Source organism: Perognathus longimembris, chromosome 18 (assembly GCF_023159225.1).
Source record: "Perognathus longimembris pacificus isolate PPM17 chromosome 18, ASM2315922v1, whole genome shotgun sequence".
Lineage (NCBI taxonomy): Eukaryota > Metazoa > Chordata > Mammalia > Rodentia > Heteromyidae > Perognathus > Perognathus longimembris.
The window spans coordinates 10406702-10430176 of NC_063178.1; the positions used below are offsets into that span (position 1 = coordinate 10406702).

At 40.9% G+C, this 23475-nt stretch overlaps 1 protein-coding gene across 2 annotated transcripts in view; it reads right to left on the reverse strand.

The window, feature by feature from the left end:
- Usp6nl (USP6 N-terminal like) overlaps window positions 1-19248 on the reverse strand; it is a 101586-nt gene extending 82338 nt beyond the window's left edge. The window contains exons 1-2 of one of the 2 annotated variants that reach the window (XM_048367390.1): window positions 17873-17894; window positions 5523-5614 (exon numbers count right to left, since the gene is read on the reverse strand). In XM_048367390.1, the coding sequence (XP_048223347.1) occupies window positions 5523-5526 (4 nt within the window). In that variant the 5' untranslated portion in view covers window positions 5527-5614; window positions 17873-17894. Of the gene's footprint in view, window positions 1-5522; window positions 5615-17872; window positions 17895-18972 lie in introns of those variants that run through there. The other variant, XM_048367389.1, reaches the window with a different exon arrangement.
- Window positions 19249-23475: the final 4227 nt, after the last annotated feature.

The following is a 23475-nucleotide window of genomic DNA, read 5'->3' on the forward strand; positions in this document are numbered from 1 at the left end:
CCATTCCTTTTCCTCAGTTGACTGCAAAATGTTCTACCAGCTGCATTCTATTATTTAGGGCAAAGGGCAAGATCAAACACACCAACACAACAGATTCCCTCCTAGAATGTTCCATCAGAAGAAAATAACATCAAAATGGCTCTTAGGAAATGTGTCATGTAATTAATAACAGAGTAAAGCTTTCCTGACAAACATGAAACAAAATACAGAAATTAAAGCCCAGTGTCAGTGGCTCAGCCTTGTAATCCTACACATTCAGGATACCAACATCTAAGGATGGAGATTTGAAGCCAGTTCAGGTACAAAAGTCTGTAAGGCTCTAATCTCTAATTAAATGCCAAAAAAATTAACTGCACTCTACCTCTTGAGCCACAACACCACTTCCAGTTTTTTCTGTTTATGTGGTGCTGAGGAATGGAACCCAGGCTTCATGCATGCTAGTCAAGCACTCTACCACTATGCCACATTCCCAGCTGACACTGCCTTTTACAGGAATTCTTGTTATGGTTTACATTAAAGATCTAAGATAGGGTGCTGGTGGCTCCTGCCTGTAATCCTAACTACTCAGGAGGCTGACATCTGAGGATTGCGGTTCAAAGCTAGTCAGGGCAGTAAAGTCCCTGAGATTCTTATCTCCAATTAACCTCCAGAAAACCAGAAGTGGCTCTGCGGCTCAAAGTGGTAAAGTGGCTAGCCCTGAGCAAGAGCTCAAGGACAGAATCCAGACCTAGAGTTCAAGTCCCATGACAGTTGGGTGGGGGAGGGGCGAGAGAAAGATCTAAGAAAGTCATTTCAAATTATAGTCACATTGTGAGTGTAACAACTTCATTTTCTCTTTGGTACTATTTGATAAAAAACAAATTGAATAAATGTTAAATACTGAAAACTATGTGAAAACAGAAAAACAAGAACAAATTATTTGTAAATATCAAAAACTTTTTATGGATTGTAATAAAATTAACGATCCAGAATGAAATCCACTCCAATCTAATAATATCATACATTTTCCACAAAATAGTATTGTATAAAATGTCTATCAGCTCAAATAAAACTCGGTAGACATCATAAAGCATTTAACAAGTTCTCTGAGTCTTGTAGCTAGGGCATCTCAACTACTATGCCACGGGCAGATGAAGGAACTGATTGCCTCTACTTCGGGGGCAGCTGAGTACAGAGGCCAGGCTGGCCAGAGCCCCAAATGAACTCTACCACTTGAGCCATTTCTCTAGCCCTGTTTTCTACAGTTCTTTAGACAGGCTCTTACTTCCTGCTCAGGTGAGAACCTAGACCACAATCCACCTATTTCACTCTTCCCATCACTACTGGGATAACAGGCATGTGCTACCACATCCCACTGAGATGGAATTCTGCCAAGGCTCACCTAGAGCTGCAATCCTCCCAATCTCAGGCTCCCACATAGTTTAGGATAACAGGCATGCACCCGCTGCATTCAGCTTATAGGTCGAGAAAAGGTCTTGTGCATTTTTCTGCCCAGGATGGCCTCAAACAGCAACCCCTCCTGTACCATCCTCCAAAGTACCTAACATTACAGACATAAGCCACTAGCACCCAGCTTTCTAGCTTTCCAGCTTCTTGTTTGAGATAAGGTTTCACTAACTTTTGCTCAAGCTACCACCAAGACCAGCATGCTATCTCTCTGGCTCCTGAATATCTAGGATTGCAGGCATGTACCACCAGGCCTGGCTTATAACCAACCTTTCAAAATACCTAATTAAAAATATTCATATTTCTAAGTAATTTTTTCCAGAATGAAATCTTAAAAGACAGTCCCATGCTGAAATTCTTTTATTAATAATATCACAAGGGCTACAAGACAGTCAAAGCTTCTAGACCCTAAGACCAGAGCCTGACTTCCTATCCTGTAGCTTTCTCTCTCATAATCTCCCCTTAATATCTGAGCTCTACACTGTTCAACAGTCAAACCTTCAAGTCTTTCTCACACTGCTCCATCTACCTGGAATGCTGAATCTTTACACCCATACTTCTCATGGGAGCATCTCAAATTTCATCCCAAAATACTAACACAGAGAATAGCGAACACATACTAACTATATTACTTAACAAGTCCCAAAGATGTACAATATTTAACACCTACATGCCAGAAATAGTGTCTGCCCTCAAGGAGATTGCAAGAGAAAAACAGAAGAAAATAAAGTAACTTTAATGAAAGCTCAACACAGAATCATTTTTTACATAGGCCACACAGGAGTTTTGAACTCAGGGCTTGCACTTGCCAGGCAGTACAGTCTCCATCGTGCGGTAACATTAATGTATTAAAGTATGATATAAACTAAAATAGTATGTGGAGAGATGACAGAGGAAAAGCTCTAGGAACTAGGTACTATGCAGAAGCTAGTTTTTTAAATTATTATTATTGTTTTTGTCGGTTGTAGGGCCTGGGCACTGTCCCTGAGCTCTTCAACTCAGTGCTCTATCACTTGAGCCACAGCACCACTTTCAGTTTTCTGGTGGTTAGCTGGAGATAAAGAGTCTCATGGAGGTGCATGGTCCCAGCTCCCAAGCTTGGGCTGCAGCCCTGGCCAGCCAGCCCAAGACTGGGCCGTGAAACTGGCTGGTCAGTTCACTTTTTATTTCCCCAATAAATCCATCTTTTTACTTGAAAAAAAAAAAAGAGTCTCATGGACTTTCCTGCCCATGCTGGCTTTTAACCGCAATCCTCAGATCTCAGCCTCCTAAGTAGCTAGGAATACAGGTGTGAGCCACAGGCGCCCAACTTGCAGAAGCTAATTTTTTAAGAAGTATCTCAGGGAGGAAGTAACAAGTTAGATAAATAATGTACTTTCTTACCTGTGAAACTGTAACCCCTCTGTACTTCACTTTGACAATAAAGAAGAAGGAAAAGAAGTATCTCAAGTGTGATTAAAAAGTTTGGATATTCTAACATTGACAATTGAACCTCAGTGTCATTTTTATTCTTTGGGGCTCCTTTTCTTTACAACAAATACAAAGGAAAGGATAGATATTTCATCAGATGTGGTACAAAGAGAAATCATTAAATTGACATAACTATGCCCAAAACATGTTAAACATTTCTGTGAATCAAAAAATCTTAACAGGAACACAAAGTGTGAGACCAGCTGAAGCAAGCCACTCTAGATCCAGAGCAGGAAAAAGCAGCAGGAGTTTGATCCTGTGGGCTAAGTGTAAATACAAGTGTTCCATAAAAAGCAGACACAGGAGCCAGCACCTGGCGTGACACTCTTCCTTGACTATAAAGTAGGTTAAAAAAGGTTCTGCCAACTCTGCTGAGCCGAAGCTTACAAGAAGTTGCTGACCTAATGCCAGTTGATTCAGTGACAGAATCTGTGATGTCCCCAATGTCACCACGGGACAGGGGCTCTGACCCACTAACACAAAGCCGATTCTAATCTGGAAACTCCAAAGCCAGGCAGAGACAACAACTACAAATGTACTTGTCTCTAAGCCAGCAGAAAAATCATAAAGAAGAGATAAAGACACAGGACAAAGAAAAACAAATAAATAACATTTCCATCAGAATGTGCCTGCAAAGCTACAGAAGTAGGTTTTCTTAAAAATAAACACCAACAATATCAACAATCACTGCATTTTGAAATTATTAACTGATCTGAAAAAGACCTTAAAGTAAGCATGTAAAAAACATCATGTAGAAAAAGAAATCAGGGAGAGAGACAAAGGCACAGCAAAACAACAAAATAACTGTAAAATTAAAATAGGAATGAAAAAAAAACTAGTGGACATAAAAAAAGAATAAATTAAAAACTATTGCAAATGAAATATAACCACCATGATGTAAAAGTAAAAATGTTTACACTATTAAGTGTCTAATATATCATCATCCCCTCTCCCCTTTGCCATCAACCCAAGGCTCAACTGCGTCAAACACTGATTCAAAAATAAACAGCAAAAGCTACTTTTCCTCAAAACCACACATCCCTAACAGTCATGCAAACAGAACCCTAATATTGTAGAAGCAAGTTAGCTTTCCAAAATGTAAGCATTTTTAAGTCAAAATCATAAACTCATCACCACCTTCACTAGAGGTTTAAATTAGGTAAGAATTCTCACAAAACGTCATGAGTGCGACTGAAATAACAAAGGCTGCTTCTTTCCTAACCTGTATTTGATTGCACCTAGCAACTATCCTTGTTTATTCAAATTACACCAACCTGAAAGTTATCCCACTGAAAGTCTGGAAACCCAAAGTCCAATTCTTGAAATAGTCTTAGTAGAAATTCAAAGATCTCATAATAATAAGAAATTTGTTTTCATTTATCAACTGATTAATTAATTAAGTTGTTAAGAAGAGCTGTCCTGGGCTGGGAATATGGCCTCGTGGCAAGAGTGCTTACCTTGTATACATGAAGCTCTGGGTTCGATTCCCCAGCACTACATATGCAGAAAACGGCCAGAAGTGGCGCTGTGACTCAAGTGGCAGAGTGCTAGCCTTGAGCAAAAAAAAGAAGTCGGGGACAATGCTCAGGCCCTGAGTCCAAGGCCCAGGACTGGCAAAAAAAAAAAAAAAAAAAAAGAAGAAGAAGAGCTGTCCTAATTCATATTAAGGTAACTGAAAGTAACTCACACAAAAAATAAACTCTAAGATATTCTAATTAAAATAAACTCTAACATATTCTACTCCATCCCAAACTTTCCATAATCAGAAAAAATGAACTTCAAAACACACCTTTAATCAATCATAGCTACTTGGAGTCTGAGTTCAAAGCCAATCAAGGAAAGTCTCTGAGACTCTTATCTCCAATTAACCACTAAAAAGCCAAAAGTAAAGCAGTGTGGTTCAGTGGTGGAGTACTAGCCTTGAGCAGAAAAGCAAAGGGGCAGTGCCCAGACATGAGCTCAAGTCCTAGTACTGACACACACACACACACACAAAAAAAAAAAAACCTTCTTTTAATACTCCAACTATAGTAAAAACTCAATTCTTTCCTCATCCTCTGAAAGAAATTAGTTAACACAAAATAGTAAAATCCAATTTTATTTACAAACAGAAGTGTATCAAAATGGACAGGAAATATTACATATACTTTCTTCTTACCACTGAGAAAACAAAATCTTTATTAAATTTGGCTAAGTCCAGAATAGACCTGTCTTTGTTCCATTAAAGGCACTGATAGTTTTATTTGGTGAAGCTTACATTTATTAACTTGTAACCCAATAATTAAATTTCACATGATTGATCCTTTCCTATGTTCAATTATAGTCAATTCCAATATTCCAAATTCTTATTTCTAGAGTCATTTTCAAGTGGCTAGTCAATAGAAACTTTCAAATGACAGAACTAAATTAACCAAGAAACTAACAACATGTTTCCTTATCACATCTAACTTCTTAGAATAAAAACATCAAAAAGTATATCCTTAATTTTAATACAAACAATACTTAGGAGTAATCAGAATTCTAATTTATCTAATGATAGCTTTTGAGAACTAGCACACTGCAAATGCTCCTGAGATAGCTCACATGAAACAAAGCAGCACACTTACTCATGACTGGAAATGTCTCTGTATGTTGTCCCAATCCAATATTAAGCTAAAATCTACTGTCCAGGGCTTCTCAGAGGAATGCATGTCCTATTCTGAAAACAAGAAAGAAAGAAGTTATATTACCTAAAGGTCAATATTTAAAATACTGTGTTCTAAAAGGAAACAGAAACAATTTAATCTAAAAAATTCTTCTACTATTCCCAGAATCCTTTCCCATCATTTAATAAAATCTAAATGTGATTGCTAATCGAACTTCAGAATATTATGATTCAATTCACATCTTCCTTTATCTAAAACAAGATACTTAAAAAGTAAGGCACACATTTAAGGTATTACCATATAGAAACTTAGTGATATTCTCCACCAAAACTTACTATATCCTCAACTAAGTAACAGAAAGTACCAAATCTGTTAGATCCATTCAGTCACATAAATGATTTGTATCACATCAAATAAAGGTCACCAAAGTTACTGCTATGAACTTTCTCATTATAAATGGAAAAAAGGGGGGGTGGAGAGGAAAGAACAAAAAAAAGCATTCTATAATAACCCTACATTTACCCAACCATATGGGCACAAGTCCTTTCAAGGCATTTTTTTTCTAAGTACTTTGAAAATATTTTTATAAGGGGGTGCTAATGGCTCACACCTCTAATCCCCACTACTTAGTCTGAGAATGTTGGGAATGTGGTTCAAAGCCAGCCTGGGCAGAAAAAAAGTTCAAAAGACCCTTTTCTATTAAGAGCTGGGAACAGTGGCTTCCTGTTATCCTAGCTACCAGGAAGCCTGCCATAGAAGTGGACCTCCTTCAAATATTCACCCAGGAAACAAGATCCTATCTCAAAAATAAGGAGCAAAGGTCAGGACTAGTGATATGGCTCACTGGTAAGAACAACTGCTTAATAAACATGAGGCATTCAGTTCAAACCCCAGTAATGGCAAATACTACACTATGTGATAAAACGTTACACTATAACTTTCTTAGGTAGCTTTTTTTTACTCAAGAATATAAAGCAAGCAAGTGCCTCAAGCCTGTAGTTCTGGCTCCTTGGGAGGCTGAAACCTGAGGACTGCAGGTCAAAACCGGCCATGGCAGGAAAGTCCATGATACTCTTATCTCTAATAACCAGCAAAAAGCCAAAAGTGAAGCTATGTCCAAAGTGGTAGAGCACACAGGCCCTAACTTCAAGCTCCAATACCAGCACATATACAAAAAAGTATAAAGCATCATGTTGTACTAAGATTAATAAACAACCTTTCACTAAGACGTACATTATAGCTCTTCCTTTTCTTGATTAATGTACTATTTAAATGAGGTATAAATACTAACAGTATTTTAAAACAACTACAGATGCACAAATGTCTACCTATATCTAATATATAAATTCCACAGGTAAGATAAGATCACATTTGATATAAAATTCACACTTGTGCTACACCACATGCATAATATCCTTCCTAAACCAATAACCCACTTCCTATGATCACAAAAAGTGCCAGTTATTTTATTTTCTGAATCAATTGGGGAAATAACATAATACTAAGTCTCTGCTGTAACACTTTTTAAAAAAAGAAATAATGCTTAATTAAGAGGGTAGAAAGTAAAGAGAGTAGAAAGAGGAGGCCAGACTGGCTGGGATACATTATTTGCATGTTTAGAAATACCACAATGAACCCCCTTTTGTAAAACTAATATATACTAAAAAGCAAAACTTTTGAAGTTTGAAAAAAAAAAGCTTGCCTCGTGTATATACTCTACTTACATCATGTAATACACATGAGAAATATGCACCAACAAAATGAAAAAGACTGCATCAACGTACACTATAATTAGCAGTGGCATATAATCAAAGTTGTACACATAATCACTCGACAGCCAACCCACAGTTGTTGTTTTTTTTTTCCTTATCTGTGCACTAGTAAGTTACTTCCATTTCCAGATAACCCAATTATCCTAAGGAAATAAGCTGTATGAAAAATCCAGAACAACATATAATCCACATGTTTGTTTTGTAGTACAAGATGAAAGTTTCTCATGATAAAACTACCAAGATGGCACTTGATTGAGTCTATTGGATTTGTTTTCCTTCCTTAGAACATGCTGACCTGGAAAATGCTGGATGATGACAAGGAAAGGCTTGTGCATGTTTCAAATACACTAAGTACATTAAATGTTAACATATGGCCCAGGAGTCCACTTGCAATTATACTCGCACAGTTTGGTCTCTTTACCCAGGGACTCTCCTCCTCATTCATGTTTACATCAAAATTTTATCTTAAATTTTCCAAATGACAACATCCACACTTTGTACTAAAAAATGCCCCATTCCTGCCCATAATTATTAGTAGTAGAATGAACAATTAACCTAAGAATTTAAGTAAATAACATCAAGAGTTTTCTCAGCATTTAAAATAGTACCATCAACACCAAGATATCAGTAATATCAAGATAAGAAAACTTACAAGCCAGGTGCTGGTGGCTCACACCTCTAATCCTAGCTACTCATGAGGCTGAGATGTAAGAATCAAAGTTCAAAGCCAGTCCAAGCAGGAAAGTCTGTGAGACTCTTAATCTCCAATTAACCACCAGAAAACCAGAAGTGGAACTATGGCTCAAACCTTGAGCAACAAAGATCAGGGACAGAACCAGGCTTAGAGTTCAAGTTGGAAGACCAACAAAAAAAGAAAGAAAAAGAAAAACTTATGAACACTGGATTCATAAATTTATCATTTAAAGTAATAAATGCCCCCATCTTACAGTTTATAGATACGTAACCCATTTATTAGAATTTAAGATCGAATTCTTAGAAACATTTTATAAGTTACAACTGAGGTCACTTTTTCAAGTCTTTATGCTAATTAAAGCATTAAAAAACAGCTTTCCAAACCTATTTTTCAAGTAGGTTATCTATCAGTTCTTTTAAGCAGTAGACACGTAAGATAAAATGAGATTTCTCTTAAACACTTTTTTTTGCATCCCATCCAAGACAAAAAATGCAATGTGTCCTACATCCACAATTTCACATACAAGGTAAAGTGGGATACTTGTGCAAACTGAACTTTCATCTCCTATTTCAGGTACTTTGGGGCTCTGGGGAAATGGTCATCTGCTTTGTTGTTACAAAACTGAGGACCCAGAGCTGGGAATATGGCCTAGTGGCAAGAGAGCTTGCCTCATATACACGAAGCCCTGGGTTCAATTCCCCAGCACCACATATATAGAAAATGGCCAGAAGTGGTGCTGTTGCTCAAGTAGCAGAGTGCTAGCCTTGAGCAAAAAGAAGCCAGGGACAGTGCTCAGGCCCTGAGTCCAAGGCCCAGGACTGGCAAAAAAACAAAAAACAAAAAAAACAACCTGACGACCCTCTCTAACTGGAGGTAGTAACATAAAAGCTCATCTGCACTCTCCTGCACTCCTGCACGCACCCTAAGAAATGCACAGCCCAGCTGGGTGCTGGTCCCAGTAGAAGTAGATACCTGGCATACAACTGAAGCCAATGCACAACTTTTCTCCAAACCCAAAGTCAGCAGATACTCATTCTACCTTACATGCCACTGAAAGTTTGTCGCTGTTACATAGGATTACAGCCAAAGATGACTAAAACAGAAAATGCAGTAACTTTAAAAGGAAATTTACTAACATCTCAAGTTAAAGAGCTGCATTTAAAAATCTGGCCATAAACTATTTAAAAAGAAATATACTTAATATCATTACAACACTAAAGGCTACAAATAAAAGCATTTGAAATGTCTATCAAGCAAACACTAACCAAAAGAGAGGCGTGATAACAGTAACTTTCACATGTGGGCTAGGATACAGAGCAAAAATTCTTCATGGGGCTACAGGTGTAGCTTAGTGGTAAAGTGCTCACCTGGTATGGAGTTTAATCTCTTAACTCTGCAAAAAAAAAAAACTGCTTTTAAAGAATAGGAGAAAAGAGAAATAAAAGAAAAAATACAAAAACCCTCATAGCAATGTTATTTTTCATATTAAAAAACAGAAAATTGCCACCTGAGGGATGAATAATTGCATTATCTTTTCATATATGAATATGAAGCAGTGAAATGAACCAAATGTATGTATACCAACAAATCTCACAACTATTAGTGGCAGGTACTTATGTTCATCATATTGGTTATAAGTGTGCATTCACAGTTACAAAGAGACAATGATATCCTTTATTTGAACAATGGCAGTAAAGTACGAAAGGTCTTCTAGCCAGGGACTAGCTTAAGCTGAGAGGAAGGGATGGGATGGGCATCATTATGTTAGTCTTTATGCAACATGTTGCACATAGTGTTTTGTATGAATCTTATATTTTACCGTTCAATATGAAAAGGAAAAATTGCAAAGGAAATTATTATAAATGAGAACATAAATATGTGTAACCATACAGACACAAAGGAGTTAAATGCAGTTAAATCTTTAGGCCCTAATTAAGATGCAGAAACAGTAGTAATGACTCATTTATTCCTTAACAGTAAAAGGCAAATACAAGTGATAGCCAGTTCCACCCTTTTATGTGAAAAGATTTGTGATTATACATTATCCGTATGTCCAACAGCTAGCTCCCCGGAGCTGCAGCGTTTGTGCTGTCTGATCACAGCTGTCTGACACTGGAGCGCCTCCTCTCACCTTCGCAGCTGGAGAGTCCTAACTCATTTTCTATTAGAATTCCTAGGGCCTGTTTTTCTAAATTGCTATTTGTTGGACTGTCATCCCCCCCACCACACACACACAAAGAAAATTTCCTTCAGTGTGGCACTGTCAATGAAAAAAAAAACTGTAAACATTTATGTCCAATATTAAGGGTCTGACTGAATTGTTCATTTACCTGTCATAGTCTTGCACCTCTACTAAAAATATCCCAAAGAAATTCAATGACAAGGAATGAATACATACTGAAAATAGGCTTTACACAACTTTATCAGAATCAGGAAGAAGGATTATCAGAAATGAAGACTCACCTAAGTTTAAATGTATTTATTTCCTCAAAGGCTCATAAACCAATACATAAATTGCTTTCTAATCTTCAATTTAAAACAGATAATACATAAACTTATTATACATCCAATAAACTTACTAAACATCTATACAAGTCAGGCTGTATGACAGGCACAACACAGAGCCATGGAACAAAACAAGGACCAGATCTCACGGAATTTATAGAACATTTCCAGTACCTTTTTTTTTTTTTTTTTTTCTGGCCAGTCCTGGGGCTTGGACTCAGGGCCTGAGCACTGTCCCTGGCTTCTTTTTGCTCAAGGCTAGCACTCTGCCACTTGAGCCACAGCGCCACTTCTGGCCATTTTCTGTATATGTGGTGCTGGGGAATCGAACCCAGGGCCTCATGTATATAAGGCAGGCACTCTTGCCACTAGGCCATATCCCCAGCCCCTCCAGTACCTTCTTAATCAGATTCAAATTTATTGTTCTGCTATGTACATGAGGGCATTCTAAAGAGCTATGTGGAAGCCATTCATTGACACAAATTCTTACCACTGTACTTGTACAATTCTTAGGCTTTCCGTAAATAATGCCCTTGTACAATTTATACCTATAAAACACAATGCTAAATTCCCACAACTTATTTTCCCAGTATAAGCACAGCAGATATTCTGACACAGCTAGAGAGAAAAGGTTTATCATATTCACTAAATCAACAAAATACTTCCTGCTAATAAGATCAAAGAATGAGATGGGCCCAGCGCAAAGGAGAAATCATTTGGTTTCAACAGTCTGTTTACACATGTATGTTAATAAAGCATGAAATAAGAATAAGGTCAAATTCTCCTTCCACAAGTAGAATTTAAGCAAGGTTTCCAAAAGGCCTTTATCAAATTCTAGTAGCTTTTCTCTGGTCAAGATGTCAACTTTGCAGGCATTTAGGAAGGCACAATGTCCATTCCACATCATCCTTCTTTATAACAATTATATAGTTGGGGCCTTTCAAAAGCGACTCATGTTATAATCGCCTTATATACTTCATATAGCATAATCAGAACTGTACATAATGGCTGAGCTCCATAGATAAGAGCTAAAAAAAAAAAAAAAAGAACATACTATGGCTGGTTTTCAGACACCATTTTAAAAGTCAGTTTAAAATTCTGTGCTGCCACCTATAATGAACACTACAGTAGACCTCATGAGGGCATACTTTTCAAAAGTAGACCGACTGCCAGGTACCAATGGCTCACACCTGTAATCCTAGATCTGAGGACTGAGGTTCCAAGCCAGCATCTACAGGAAAGTCCCTGAGACTTTGATGTCCAATTAACCACCAAAAGGCCAGAAGTGGAGGTGTGACTCAAGTGGTAGAGCACCAGCCTTCAGTGAAAAAAGCTAAATGACAATGCCTAGGCTCTGAGTTCAAGCCCCAGGCCCAGGATGCACCACCAGCATGCACACAGAGGAGAGGGGGGAAGAAGGGAAGGGGGGGAAGGGAGGGAGGGGAGAAGTAGGGAGGGGAAGGGAAGGGAAGGGAGAAGTAAACCTATTTCTAAGCCCTACCATTAAGGAATTAATATCCAGTTAGATTCTCAACACCAAAATCTGTTGTTCAGCCATTCATCAAACATGTATGTGTTATGTACAAACATACAGCGGTACAACATGCAAAAACTGCTCCATGGGCTTCTGATAACAAAATGAAGACAAATGTCCTATCTCCATCCTAGGGCTAACAACATATACCCAAACACAAGTATTACAGGAAACTGGAGGAAGTGGGAGTCAAGGGCTTCAGTTCACCCTAAGGCCCTGAACTAACTGAAAATGTGTAAATTTCTAAGCCTGATGGTGTCAATACATTTAGTTGAAGAGAGGATGCTGCCCCACACACACACAAAAGAGAAAATTCAACAAGACAGTGGTAGAGGATAAGTCCCTCAGGAAACCACTGAAGATAAGTCCTAGATGCAACCACTTTACAGCTCTGCCATTATTAACCAGCTGCAGGAATTCAGATCAAGTCACTTTGCTTCCCTGAGCCTCAGTTTCTTTTTTTGTAAATAAAGTCAAGGTTAAAATTTCCAGCCTGCCTACCACTCAGGATTTTCATGGGATTCTGCAAGAATACTGCTTTGGTTAAATAAATACTGCGTAAAGTTGTCACATGTATTATGCTGAAATACTTCTGTTCTCATCTACAACATAATTTGTAAAGTCTCTTTATATACTCTTATCAGATGATGTCAAAATTATTATCTTTAAAGGAAATTTTTAAAGAAAAATACTTCCTAAACAAGGCTGATGAAAGAGCTTAGAATGAAAACTGACTGTATAAACAGTAAACAAAATGTGATACAAATTGATAAGGGACAGACAGGACTCAGTATCTCTCCAAAAAGTAACTTCTTTCAAAATTTCAAAAGTTTCTCTTCAGCAATTAATGTACACAATCTTAGTATCCATCTGAATACATGTTTTAATGCTGCTTTAGTACTACTGAGCCTTCTACTTCACAATTAGACTGGTATTTAACCCCTACTTTCCAATAACTAGTGTCAGCTGGGAAAGTAAACCACAAACACAGAAAAGTTACATAAAAGACAAGATGAAGCACCTGCACTCAAAAGCAAGCTAAACCAAGTACTGTAGACCACCCCACTCTTGCTTAAAGACAAAAGAGCTAGCCAAAAGAGAGAAAAAAAATATATACTACACAGAGTTCTGAGATAATAAAAAATACCAGAGATATAAACTGGTACCAACTCTGATAAAAAGTTTGCTAAATAACTACTATATATGTTATCCATTACATAATGATTTCATTCTTAGGAATATATCCAAAAGGAATATCCAAGAAAGGAATAACCAAGAAAGGAATACCCAAGAAAACATACATAAAACAATGTCCACAGAGCTTTATTATAGCAGCCAAAAACAAAACCATTAAAAGTGGAATCCATAAAAAAATTGATATATTCTTGTGTTAGGCTACCACCATGAGCAGACTCTATTTTCCAACAATGGTCCAACATGCCCTCCAGAATCTGTGTCTCCCCTTCAAGAAATCCAGTCCTTTCCTTCTCTCTTGAACTGGTAGGCATGCAACTGCCCAAAAAAAAAAAAAAAAAAAAAAAAAAAAAAATCACAAGCAGTGGAAGTTGTACTTTCACATAAGCTCAAGGCTAGTGATAAGGCAACGAAGTTTCTGTTGGGTTCACATTCTTTCGCGTAACCCTTCTGCTTCCCCCGCCCCTCTTCCTTCTCCCTTAAAAAAGTGAGCCCCAAAAGAAAGGATTTGGAAGTAAACTAAACCAGCTCTTGCATAGACTAGGAGAAAAAAAAATCTCAATTTGGATAAATGTCATCCCAAGTGCTTTGCAAAAGCAAAGGAAAAACATTTACTTGAACCTATACATAACCTCTTCTAGAAACACAATGACCAACACACATTCAAAAATAAGCAAACACAAAAGGAGAAATAAAGAGGGAAAGGGCAAAACCTACCACAGTTCAGGATAGAGTTACCATGTTTACTCTTTCCAATGAAATCAGTGCAAAATTTGACATTTTTGATAGGAAAATAGAAACTAAAAAGTGGCATTATCTGAAAAAAAAACTAAACTGAAATTCTAGAAACGTTAATATCAGGGAATACATTTATAAACAGATTAGATACCAGTGAACACCGGTACACAGGCTAGAAGAAAACATCCAGAACAAAACAAAGAAGCATAAACATGGGGAAATACGAGACAAAATACACAGAGACTATAGTAAAAAGATCAAATATTTTATAACTGAACTCCCAGAAAGAGGGAGGAAAACGGGGGAAAGAGAGAAATGAAAAGAGAAAGGGGAAAAGAAGGGGGGAAATCTAAAATTCTAAGACAAAAGGAAAATCTTAAAAATAGCTGAAAAATGAAACAAACTACACACAAAAAGCAGCAAGAAACTAAAGCTGACTTCTGAAGTGAAAAATAGAAGGTAAAGTATTATGTCCATCACATATTATATCATATATATCACATTATATATCATGTACATCATCTATTGTATATTTATATGTATATATATTATATGTATGTTTATAAAATATAAGAACATAGATGAAATAAAGACTCTCAAACTAAAAGTTAGGACATATCAGATCCACTCCAAAGAAGAATGGTACTCATCAGGTGGAAGTAAAATTATCCAAGATGGAAGCTCAATGATGTAAGAGGGAATAAGGAAAAGAAAATGCACAATCAGAGGGATCCAGGAATGGAGGGAAGGAAGCTACTGAACTAAATCTTGTCTTTTCTTTTTCAGTGCTGAGGATCAAACCCATAGCCTTGTGCTTCGTAGGCGAGTGCTTTACCACTGAGCTACTTTTTTTCAATGGCTTTTTAAAATATATTTTTACTGTTATTATTAAGGTGCTGTACGGAGGGGTTGCCATTTCGTAAGTCAGCTAACAAGTACAATTTTTTTTGGACAATGTCACCCCTTCCTTCCCTTTCCTCCTTTGTCCCTGCCAACAAGTTGCATAGTTCATTTTCCATATAGTGTCTACTGAATACTGAAATAAACGTTTATAAAAAGCCTTTTATGGGCTGGGAATGTGGCTTAGTGGTAGAGTGCTTGCCTAGCATGCATCCTGGGTTCGATTCCTCAGCACCACATAAACAGAAAAGGTCAGAAATGGCACTGTGGTTCAAGTGGTAGAGTGCTAACCTTGAGCAAAAAGAAGCGAGGGACAGTGCTCAGGCCCTGAGTTCAAGCCCCAGGACTGGGAAAAAAAATTTTTTTAATTAAAAAAACCTTTCACTGGGAAAAGGACAAAATTCTCAGTATTATATGTTGATAAGAATATATATTTGAATTCTTTAAGCAAACACTAAGAGAATAGCAAGAAAAAAAGGAAGGGGGAATGAAGGAAATGGGAACGTTTTTGTTTTTTTTATACCAGTCCTGGAGCTTGAACTCAGGACCTTGGCACTGTCTCTGAGTCTATTTTGCTCAAGTCTAACAGTCTACCACTTGAGTCCCAGCTCCACTTCTGGCTTTTTAAATGGTTAGCTAGAAATAAGAGTCTCATGGACTTTTTCTGCGTGCACTGGCTTCGAACTGAGAACATCCTCTCAGCCTCCTGAGTTGAGAGGATTACCAGCTTGAGCCCCCATTGCCTGGGGAAAAGTATGACCTGGTGTGGAGGAGATAAACATAAAACAGGTGAGACAAGTAATTTCAAAAACTAATTTTACAGCATTTCTGTCAGTTACATGTCAATTCTAGCACCCATACAAATAACTAGTGTTTATAAATCTTAGCTTCAATATCTATTCCATTTCTGTATGACTCATTACTAATAACTACTTTGCCTTCTTAGTAGAAATGCTGACATTAAAATACCCAAAAACCAAATAAAATGAAACAAGAACTAAGAGCCCAGATAGCCAACTCATAAATATTGCATTAATTCCATAATAAAATATTAATTTGCCATCATTGATCTACATTAACATGATTAATTGCAAGGTTAATACATTAAGAAACTTTAATTCTTTCACAGTAGTTTTAATTCTCTTACTGATTGACAAGAAAAATTCCAGGATAAAATTATAATGATTTTCTACTCATATCACTGTCAGCAAGACACAGGTGCAATGTGAACCTCTATCACAAGATAACTAATCTCTTCAGAGCCAACTTCACAAGACATAAAACTCAGAGTGAATGCTGATCTTTCTATAAGTGAATGAGACTACCTGAATACTAAATATTTTTATTTTAGTATAGATTGCTCCTCCAAAGTTGTGGAGAAGGTATTTTAAATAAGATAGTCTAAACTACTCAAAAAGAAAAACGAAATCAAAATACTATCCTGTTATCATAATCCCCATAAATAAATCAAAGAATATTTTATTAACATTTGATCCCAGTTTCATAGTTATAAAAACTAATAGTTAAACCAAGGCTTGTGTAAGTCAGCAGCAAAGTGTGCAGACTCATATCCAGGCCTAATGCAGTTAGGGCCAAACCAAATGAATTCTTTCTATAAGGACTATGAAAGAAAACTGAGTCACATCATTAGATGATAAGATCACAGTGCCAGGAGCCTTCTCTTAAAATCAACAGTGATTACTTATGTAGGATGTAGAGAGGTGACTATAACACCCACGACAAGCTCCCCAGTTCAGGGCTCTGTATATGTTCAAGTTCTCAAACCCTCCCTCAACTCCTCTTCACCTATCTCCTCCCCATCCTTCAAGTCTCACAAATTACTTCAAACCTCCAAAACCTAGGCTTTAGAGCTCCATGTACTGTACTTCAAAGGACTCATCCACTTCCTGAAAACAAGGTACCTGCCACAAATTCCTGGGCTACACAGAAGGGCTCTCCAATTTTACAAAAGAAAGAAAGAGACAGATGGGGGAAAGCTTCAAAAAAAGTAATTTGCATGAGGTCATGCAGCCTAGAAATGACAGAGCCACCCACTGTCCCTGAATCCAACTCTATACTCTCTAATCCCATTATATGGAGGTGTGCTAGAAGCCAGTTTTCCTTGAAATTATTATTTTTGTATTGACTTCCATGTAAAAATTCAGCATCTTTGCAAGAAGGAAATTATGATTTTACAATTAAATGAAGTCTCTGAAAGTAACATGCTTGTCAAACCACAAGCTGAAGGGACAAACTGTAACTTTCTGGTAATTAGTAGTCTGAACTGGGCTAGAAACAAAAAGAGAAAGCTTCAGACTGCCTTAACATTCATGAGCTTGTTGTTGCTGTTGTTTTTAGGGAAAGACTTTTTAAAATATGGAAGAGTGTGAAACACTTCATGAGTCTGAAGGTCAAGGGTCATGTTTGCCCAGAGGTCATGCTAATCTCCCATCCTCCCAATCTTAGTGTATGTGCTACCCAAGCAAGCACTTCCTCAGCTTTTAAGCAGCCTGATTGTTCTCAGTTTGCTACTAACTTAAACTTACTGGCCTCTTTTTCACCCATTCTTACTGGCTACAAAACGGAACAGAAATTTGATACAGTGGCAAAGACTAACTTTGGAGACTCAGACTGAATGCTCTGTAACCAACATCTCTCTTTGTTCCCAGGAGCATTTTTACTTACGGGCTGGTTTAACCAAGAAATCCGTCCTTACTAGGATCTACCCCCAGGACAAAATTCTGTAATAAAATATCGGCATCGGATACAAGTACCAAGGAGAGCCTCACAGTTTAGATTAAAAGGAGTGCAAAAACTCAGGGCAAAGACTAAAGTCTGGCAAATGATGCTTCTCTGAATGCCTCTATGACAACTAATTCTTTAAATACATAACCAACGAAGGCATTTCTGCCAATTCACCATATCTGTACTTGTCATTAGGATTGTGGTTTTTCCTTTAAAAGTTAACATTTACCTTTATTAGCAATGATTTTTCACCTGAGTACTTTGATTTATAGTCTGACTGCAACACAGGATCAACATCCATTTTAAGAAATGAAATCACACTATGTCTACACTCTTATTATAAAAGGATAGTAAACTTTAAAAATGGTAATTTTACTAAGTAAAAATAACTACTGTTCCCCTGGTGCTGACTTATTAAACCTTATTTAAATGATGTTGAGAAAGGTGTTTTTTTAAAGTCTGACCGAAATTCTCTTGATCTCCAACACTCTGGGTAACTTCTCTAAGCTATGAAGTAGTCAAAGCAACTATTATCCTCAAAGATGTAATTGTCTTCATACAAGGATTGAATCGTTGTCTTCCAACAAGCAAGCTACTCAACACGGTGCATCCCCTCCCCACCCCCATCCTGCAATGTCACTTTATTTTCCCAGAGCCTGGTGACGGCCTGAACTCCACCGAGGCTTTTCCAGTTCTTCGGGGGCACGTGCAACCTACTGAAACTTTCTTCCATTTCCACGCGCGAGTGTCGGCGGGGTGCGCGGGGCGGCGGCGGCGGGCTCGGGAGCACCTGCGAGCCGCCGCTCGCGCGCGCGCCGACCGCCGCACCTCCCCACCGTGGGAGCCGCAAACTAGTTGGCAAACTTCGCCCGGGCGTCCCGACTTGCCGGGGCCCGGCGGAGCCCTCGCCCGGCCCACCACCCTCCCGGGCGCCCCGGGGAGACCCAGTTCCGCCGACGTCCGGGCGACCCGTTCAGAGGAAGCACGTTCGGGCGGCCCGGCCCACCCCGGGGGGGCGGGGAGGGAGCCGCGGGGCGCCCCCCGAAACTCCCGGGGACCGAAACTTCCCGCCTCCCCGCGCGGGCGCCGGGCCCCGCCCCGCTCCGCGCGCCCCCCCCCCGCCCCGCCGACCTGCCAATCACCCCCGCGGACCCCAGGGGGGGGCCCCGCGCACGCGCCCCGGCCCCCGGACCCCCGGCTGGGCCGGAGCCGTCGCAGCTCACCACCCCCCCTCCGGTCCGGGAATGGCGGCGTCCGGCTCCCCGGGGGCCACCCCGGCCCGAGACGCCCGCCGCCCCCCGCCGCCCCTCGGGGGGGAAACGGCCCTACCTCCGGACGGTCCCGCCGGCGGAGGCTGCGGGGCGGGCGGCGCGGGCCGGGCGGGGCGGGGCGGCCGAGCAGGTCCGGCGGCGCGGCGGCGCGGCGGCGGCGGCGGCGGCGGCTACCGCAGTGCCCTCCGCCCCATTGTTTCCCTTCCAGAGGATCCCGGCGAAGCCGAGCCCGGGAACCAGGAAGTTCCCCGGCGCGACACCTCCTGCCGCCGCTATGGAAACGGCCCCCGCCTCCCAGGGCGGCTCGCCGGGGACCCCGCCTCCGCGCCGCCGGCCCCGCCCGCCTCACCGGCCGCCGCCAACCGTCGCCGCTGCGGCCGCGGCCGCCGCCATCTTGGCGCGGCCCGAGCAGCCCCTTCCCGGCGGCACGTGCGCGCCGCCGCTCCCGCGCTCCCGCCGTGCGCGCCGCCGCCCGCCACGGGATCGCGCGTCCGGGTAACGCAGGTGAAGCCCCCGCCCCCCCGCCCTCACCTCACCCGGACCCTCGAGCGGGAGGAAGCGCGCCGGGCTTGGCCCGACCCCGCACGGGGCCTGCGTGAGTCCGGTCGGCTGGTTCCGCCCCCCGGGGGCGGGCGGGCGGGCGGTGGGTGGAAGGGTGTTTAAAACCGGACCCGCCGCCGGGCCGGCGTGGGGACCTCGCACGCGGGGTGTCACTGTGCCTTGGCCGGGCGTGTTGATGGACGGGGCCGCTGCACGGGGCCGGCCGGTGCTCGCCGCGACTGCGGGACGATCGGCGTGAACGAACCGCTCGGGTCCCGACCCTCGCGCGTGCCGGGAACCCGGGCCGGGTGAGGGTGAGGGGGTGATGCCCGCCCGCACTCCGGGCAGCGGGCTCCCTCCCGGCCGCGCCTCTCGGGCCTCCAATCCACCCCTCCCCCCCCAGGTCCGCCTTCCACGCTCGGGTCGTGGAAATTGTCTCCCATTAAAGGCTGCGGTGAAAAAGCCGAGCGATAGAAACTTTCCCGCCCTGTGATTAGCTAGCTCACCGCCGAGGGGTTTTTAACTCAGCAGATGCTACGAAAGTTGCTCCGCCTCTTGGTCCGCGCTTCCCTTGGAAACGGACCCTGAGGAACCATTCATTGCACGGAGCCGGTGGTGAACTCAGGATCACAGTCTCTTCTTACCTGCGCACAAACGTCGAAGAACTGAATACGAGGAGGTCTGACACAGCCTCCCGGGCTTCCCTCTGTCAAGTGTTGGAATCTTAAAGATTGGGGGCGAGGGTGCTGGAAATCACAGGCCCTGTGCATGCCAAGCACAGACTTCCCCTGACTTACACATTCAGCTTCAAAAACTTTATAAGAAAATGCGCATTCTTTTGGGGTCTTCTTATTTTTTTTTTCTTTATTTTTTGGCCAGCCCTGGGGCTTGATCTCAGGGCCTTGGGCTGTTCCTGAGCTTCATTTTGCTCAAGGCTAGCGCTCTACCACTTGAGCCACAGCTCCACTTCCAGCTTTTTCTGAGTAGTTTATTAGAGATAAGAGTTGAATGGACTCACTTTCCTGTCTGGGCTAGTTTCGAACCACCATCCTTAGATCAACCTCTTGAGTTGCTAGGATTACAGGCGTGAGCCACTCGTGTCCGGCAGGGTCTTCATTTAAACAGGTTTGTAAACCAGTATTGGAGATCTTGTTTTGTTTTCTGATACAAAAAAAAAGGGGGGGGGGGGCTGGGGATATAGCCTAGTGGCAAGAGTGCCTGCCTCAGATACATGAAGCCCTAGGTTCGATTCCCCAGCACCACATATACAGAAAACCGCCAGAAGCGGCGCTGTGGCTCAAGTGGCAGAGTGCTAGCCTTGAGCGGGAAGAAGCCAGGGACAGTGCTCAGGCCCTGAGTCCAAGGCCCAGGACTGGCCAAAAAAAAAAAAAAGGCACAGCTGGTTTGATATGTTCTGGTGAAAATCGGGTCAGTTAGAAGCACATGGGAAATGTTTCAACACCCAAATATTTCTCCAAGAGTTATAGAATTCCCAGATGAGCAAGCATTTGAGATAGTCTCAATTTCTGACCGTAAGCGTCTCCCCTTAACACAGTTTTGTGGCTCCTCCCCCAACCCAGCCTTACTGCAGAAGGCCCTAAACATGTGAATAATTGAATTAAACTGCCTTTGCACGGGAGCTGTCAATCACTTAAGGACACCTTGAGCACCACAGAGATGCTCAAAAGGCATCACTCAAGGGACATCAAACATAAAACAAGAACCCAATTCACTGATGACTTAGTGGGACTATGAAGAGACAAACTTGGCCACAGCCTTATTTGGTAAAAGGAAGTCAAAATTTCAGGTATGTTTTCCCATAGATTACCTTCAGAGGCTTTCCACAATTTTTATTATTAAGCACCTTGAAACTAAAGTTGAAAAAATGAGCATGAATTTTTTGTCTGTCTTGTTAACAGCCATAGGGCTGTACAGTCATGTAATATGCCTGTGCCAAGTGCCTGTAACTCACAATATGACAATATGCCCTCTGTGGGACACAGGAGATAATTTATGTCAATGAGGGTCAAGGAAAGGAAAGAACCATTTTTCCTCTTCATTAGGAATGGACAACCTTTTTCTTAAAGAGAAAATATATGTCCTGCACCAAAAATTTAAAGAAAAATGTAGACGAGCTTTGGGGTGATCCTTTACCAGCCCCTGCCAATAATTACATTAAGATTGTGTTTGTTCTACGATTACATTCACTACAACATAGTATTCCAGATACCAGAATTGAAAAAGGGTAAAAGTTTGCTACCAATACAAATAGTAATAGTAATAATAATAATAAAAGCTGGTGCTGGTGGCTCGTGCCTTTAAAATGGCTACTCAAGAGGCTGAGATCTGAGCAATACAGTTCAAAGCACCGACGCAGAAAAGTCTAGCTGGAGACTAGTCTAATCTCCAATTAACCAACAAAAAACAAAATTGGATATAGTACTAAGGTTCAAGTGGTAGAGCACCACTTGAGTGGAAAATGCCAAGACAGAGTCTGAGGTCTTGAGTTCAAGTCCCAGTACTGGCGTGCATGCATGCATGGATGGATGGATGGATGGATGGGGAATGGGTGAGCCATTTGTGTTATTTTGTGAACACCAAACATAATAGAATGTAATTTGATTTTTGTAAACATTATGTTAAGCTAATGACAATACTTAAAAACTTGCCAAAGGTGGAAGTACATATTCAAATGCCATGGGATACCATAGTAACTAAAACCAGAGTACAGTTTGTGGTGAGAACGTAAAAACAGAAGACAAGAAAAAAAAATTCAAGGCATATTATCCTTCCTTCACTCTCCTCTTCAAAATACAGATGAAAGGGTCAGTTCTTAGAGTCTCCTGTAAGCCAAGCTGTGGTAATGTGACTCCATGACTGGATGATCCATTTCTATTTTTTTTTTTTTGAGAGAGAGAGAGAGAGGGAGAGGTGAGTAGATAGTTCTATAAAGGGGAGGGTGTTTCATTTTCTTTTTTTAAGAAGGCCAAGAAAAACGCTTACACTGTATACATTCATAGTCACCAGCCACAGTTATTTCTGACATTTCATGAAAAGCCAGTATTCTTCTATTGGTTTAAAAATAAGTCATTTCAACAGCTTAGCATGTAATTATTCTTTGAAGGTGAAAAACAGACATTTGTGTATCCATTATAAGTGAGAAAGCGATGGGTATTGCTAGAGGTGTAGCTCATAGCAGTAGAGTTCCTACCTAGCAATCTTAAAGCACTGAGTTCAAATTCCAAACCAAGAAAGAGGAAGGAAGAAACAGGAGGGAGCGAAGAAGGGAGGAAGGAAGAAAGGAGAGGGAGGAAGGAGAGGGAAAGAGGAAGGGAGGAAGCAAGCAAGCAATGGGAATAAACAGTCACATCTACATGACTCATATTAAAAATGTTATCCTTTACACTAGACACTTGAAAATTGAGTATACAACTTGTGGGTGGGGAAGGGAAGGGAAAAAAAACAGCTAGGGAAGGGGTAGCAATGTTCAAAAGAAATGTACTCATTACCCCATGCATATAACTGTAACCTCTCTGAATATCACCTTTACAATAACAATTTTTAAGGTTTAATTTTTTTAATTATCCTTTAGTTTAAAAGAGAAATTACTGAGGTAGTGCAGATGGCTCATGCTTGTAACCATAGCTATTCAGAGTTTGAGACCTAGAGGATCACAGTTTCAAGTCAGCTCTGGCAAAATAGTCCGTGATACTAATTCTGCAAGTAACCAGCACAAATCCAAACTGGAGGTGTGGCTTAAGTAGTAGAAAGCCAGCCTTAAGCAAGAAAGCCAAGTGCAAAAGGCCAAGGCCCTGAATTCAAATCCTGGTGCCTGCAAGGAAAAACAGAAATAGGGAAGAGGAAGATAGATACAAAGGACAAAGAAAGAGAGATAAAGAATTGATTATAGAGCAGGTAAAGAAGACTCTGTTGTGCCAAGTTTCAAGACCACCCCCAAGAAGACCACCGAGATTCAGACACTCCGAAATGCAAAAGCAAGGTAAGGCTTTATTTAACGAGC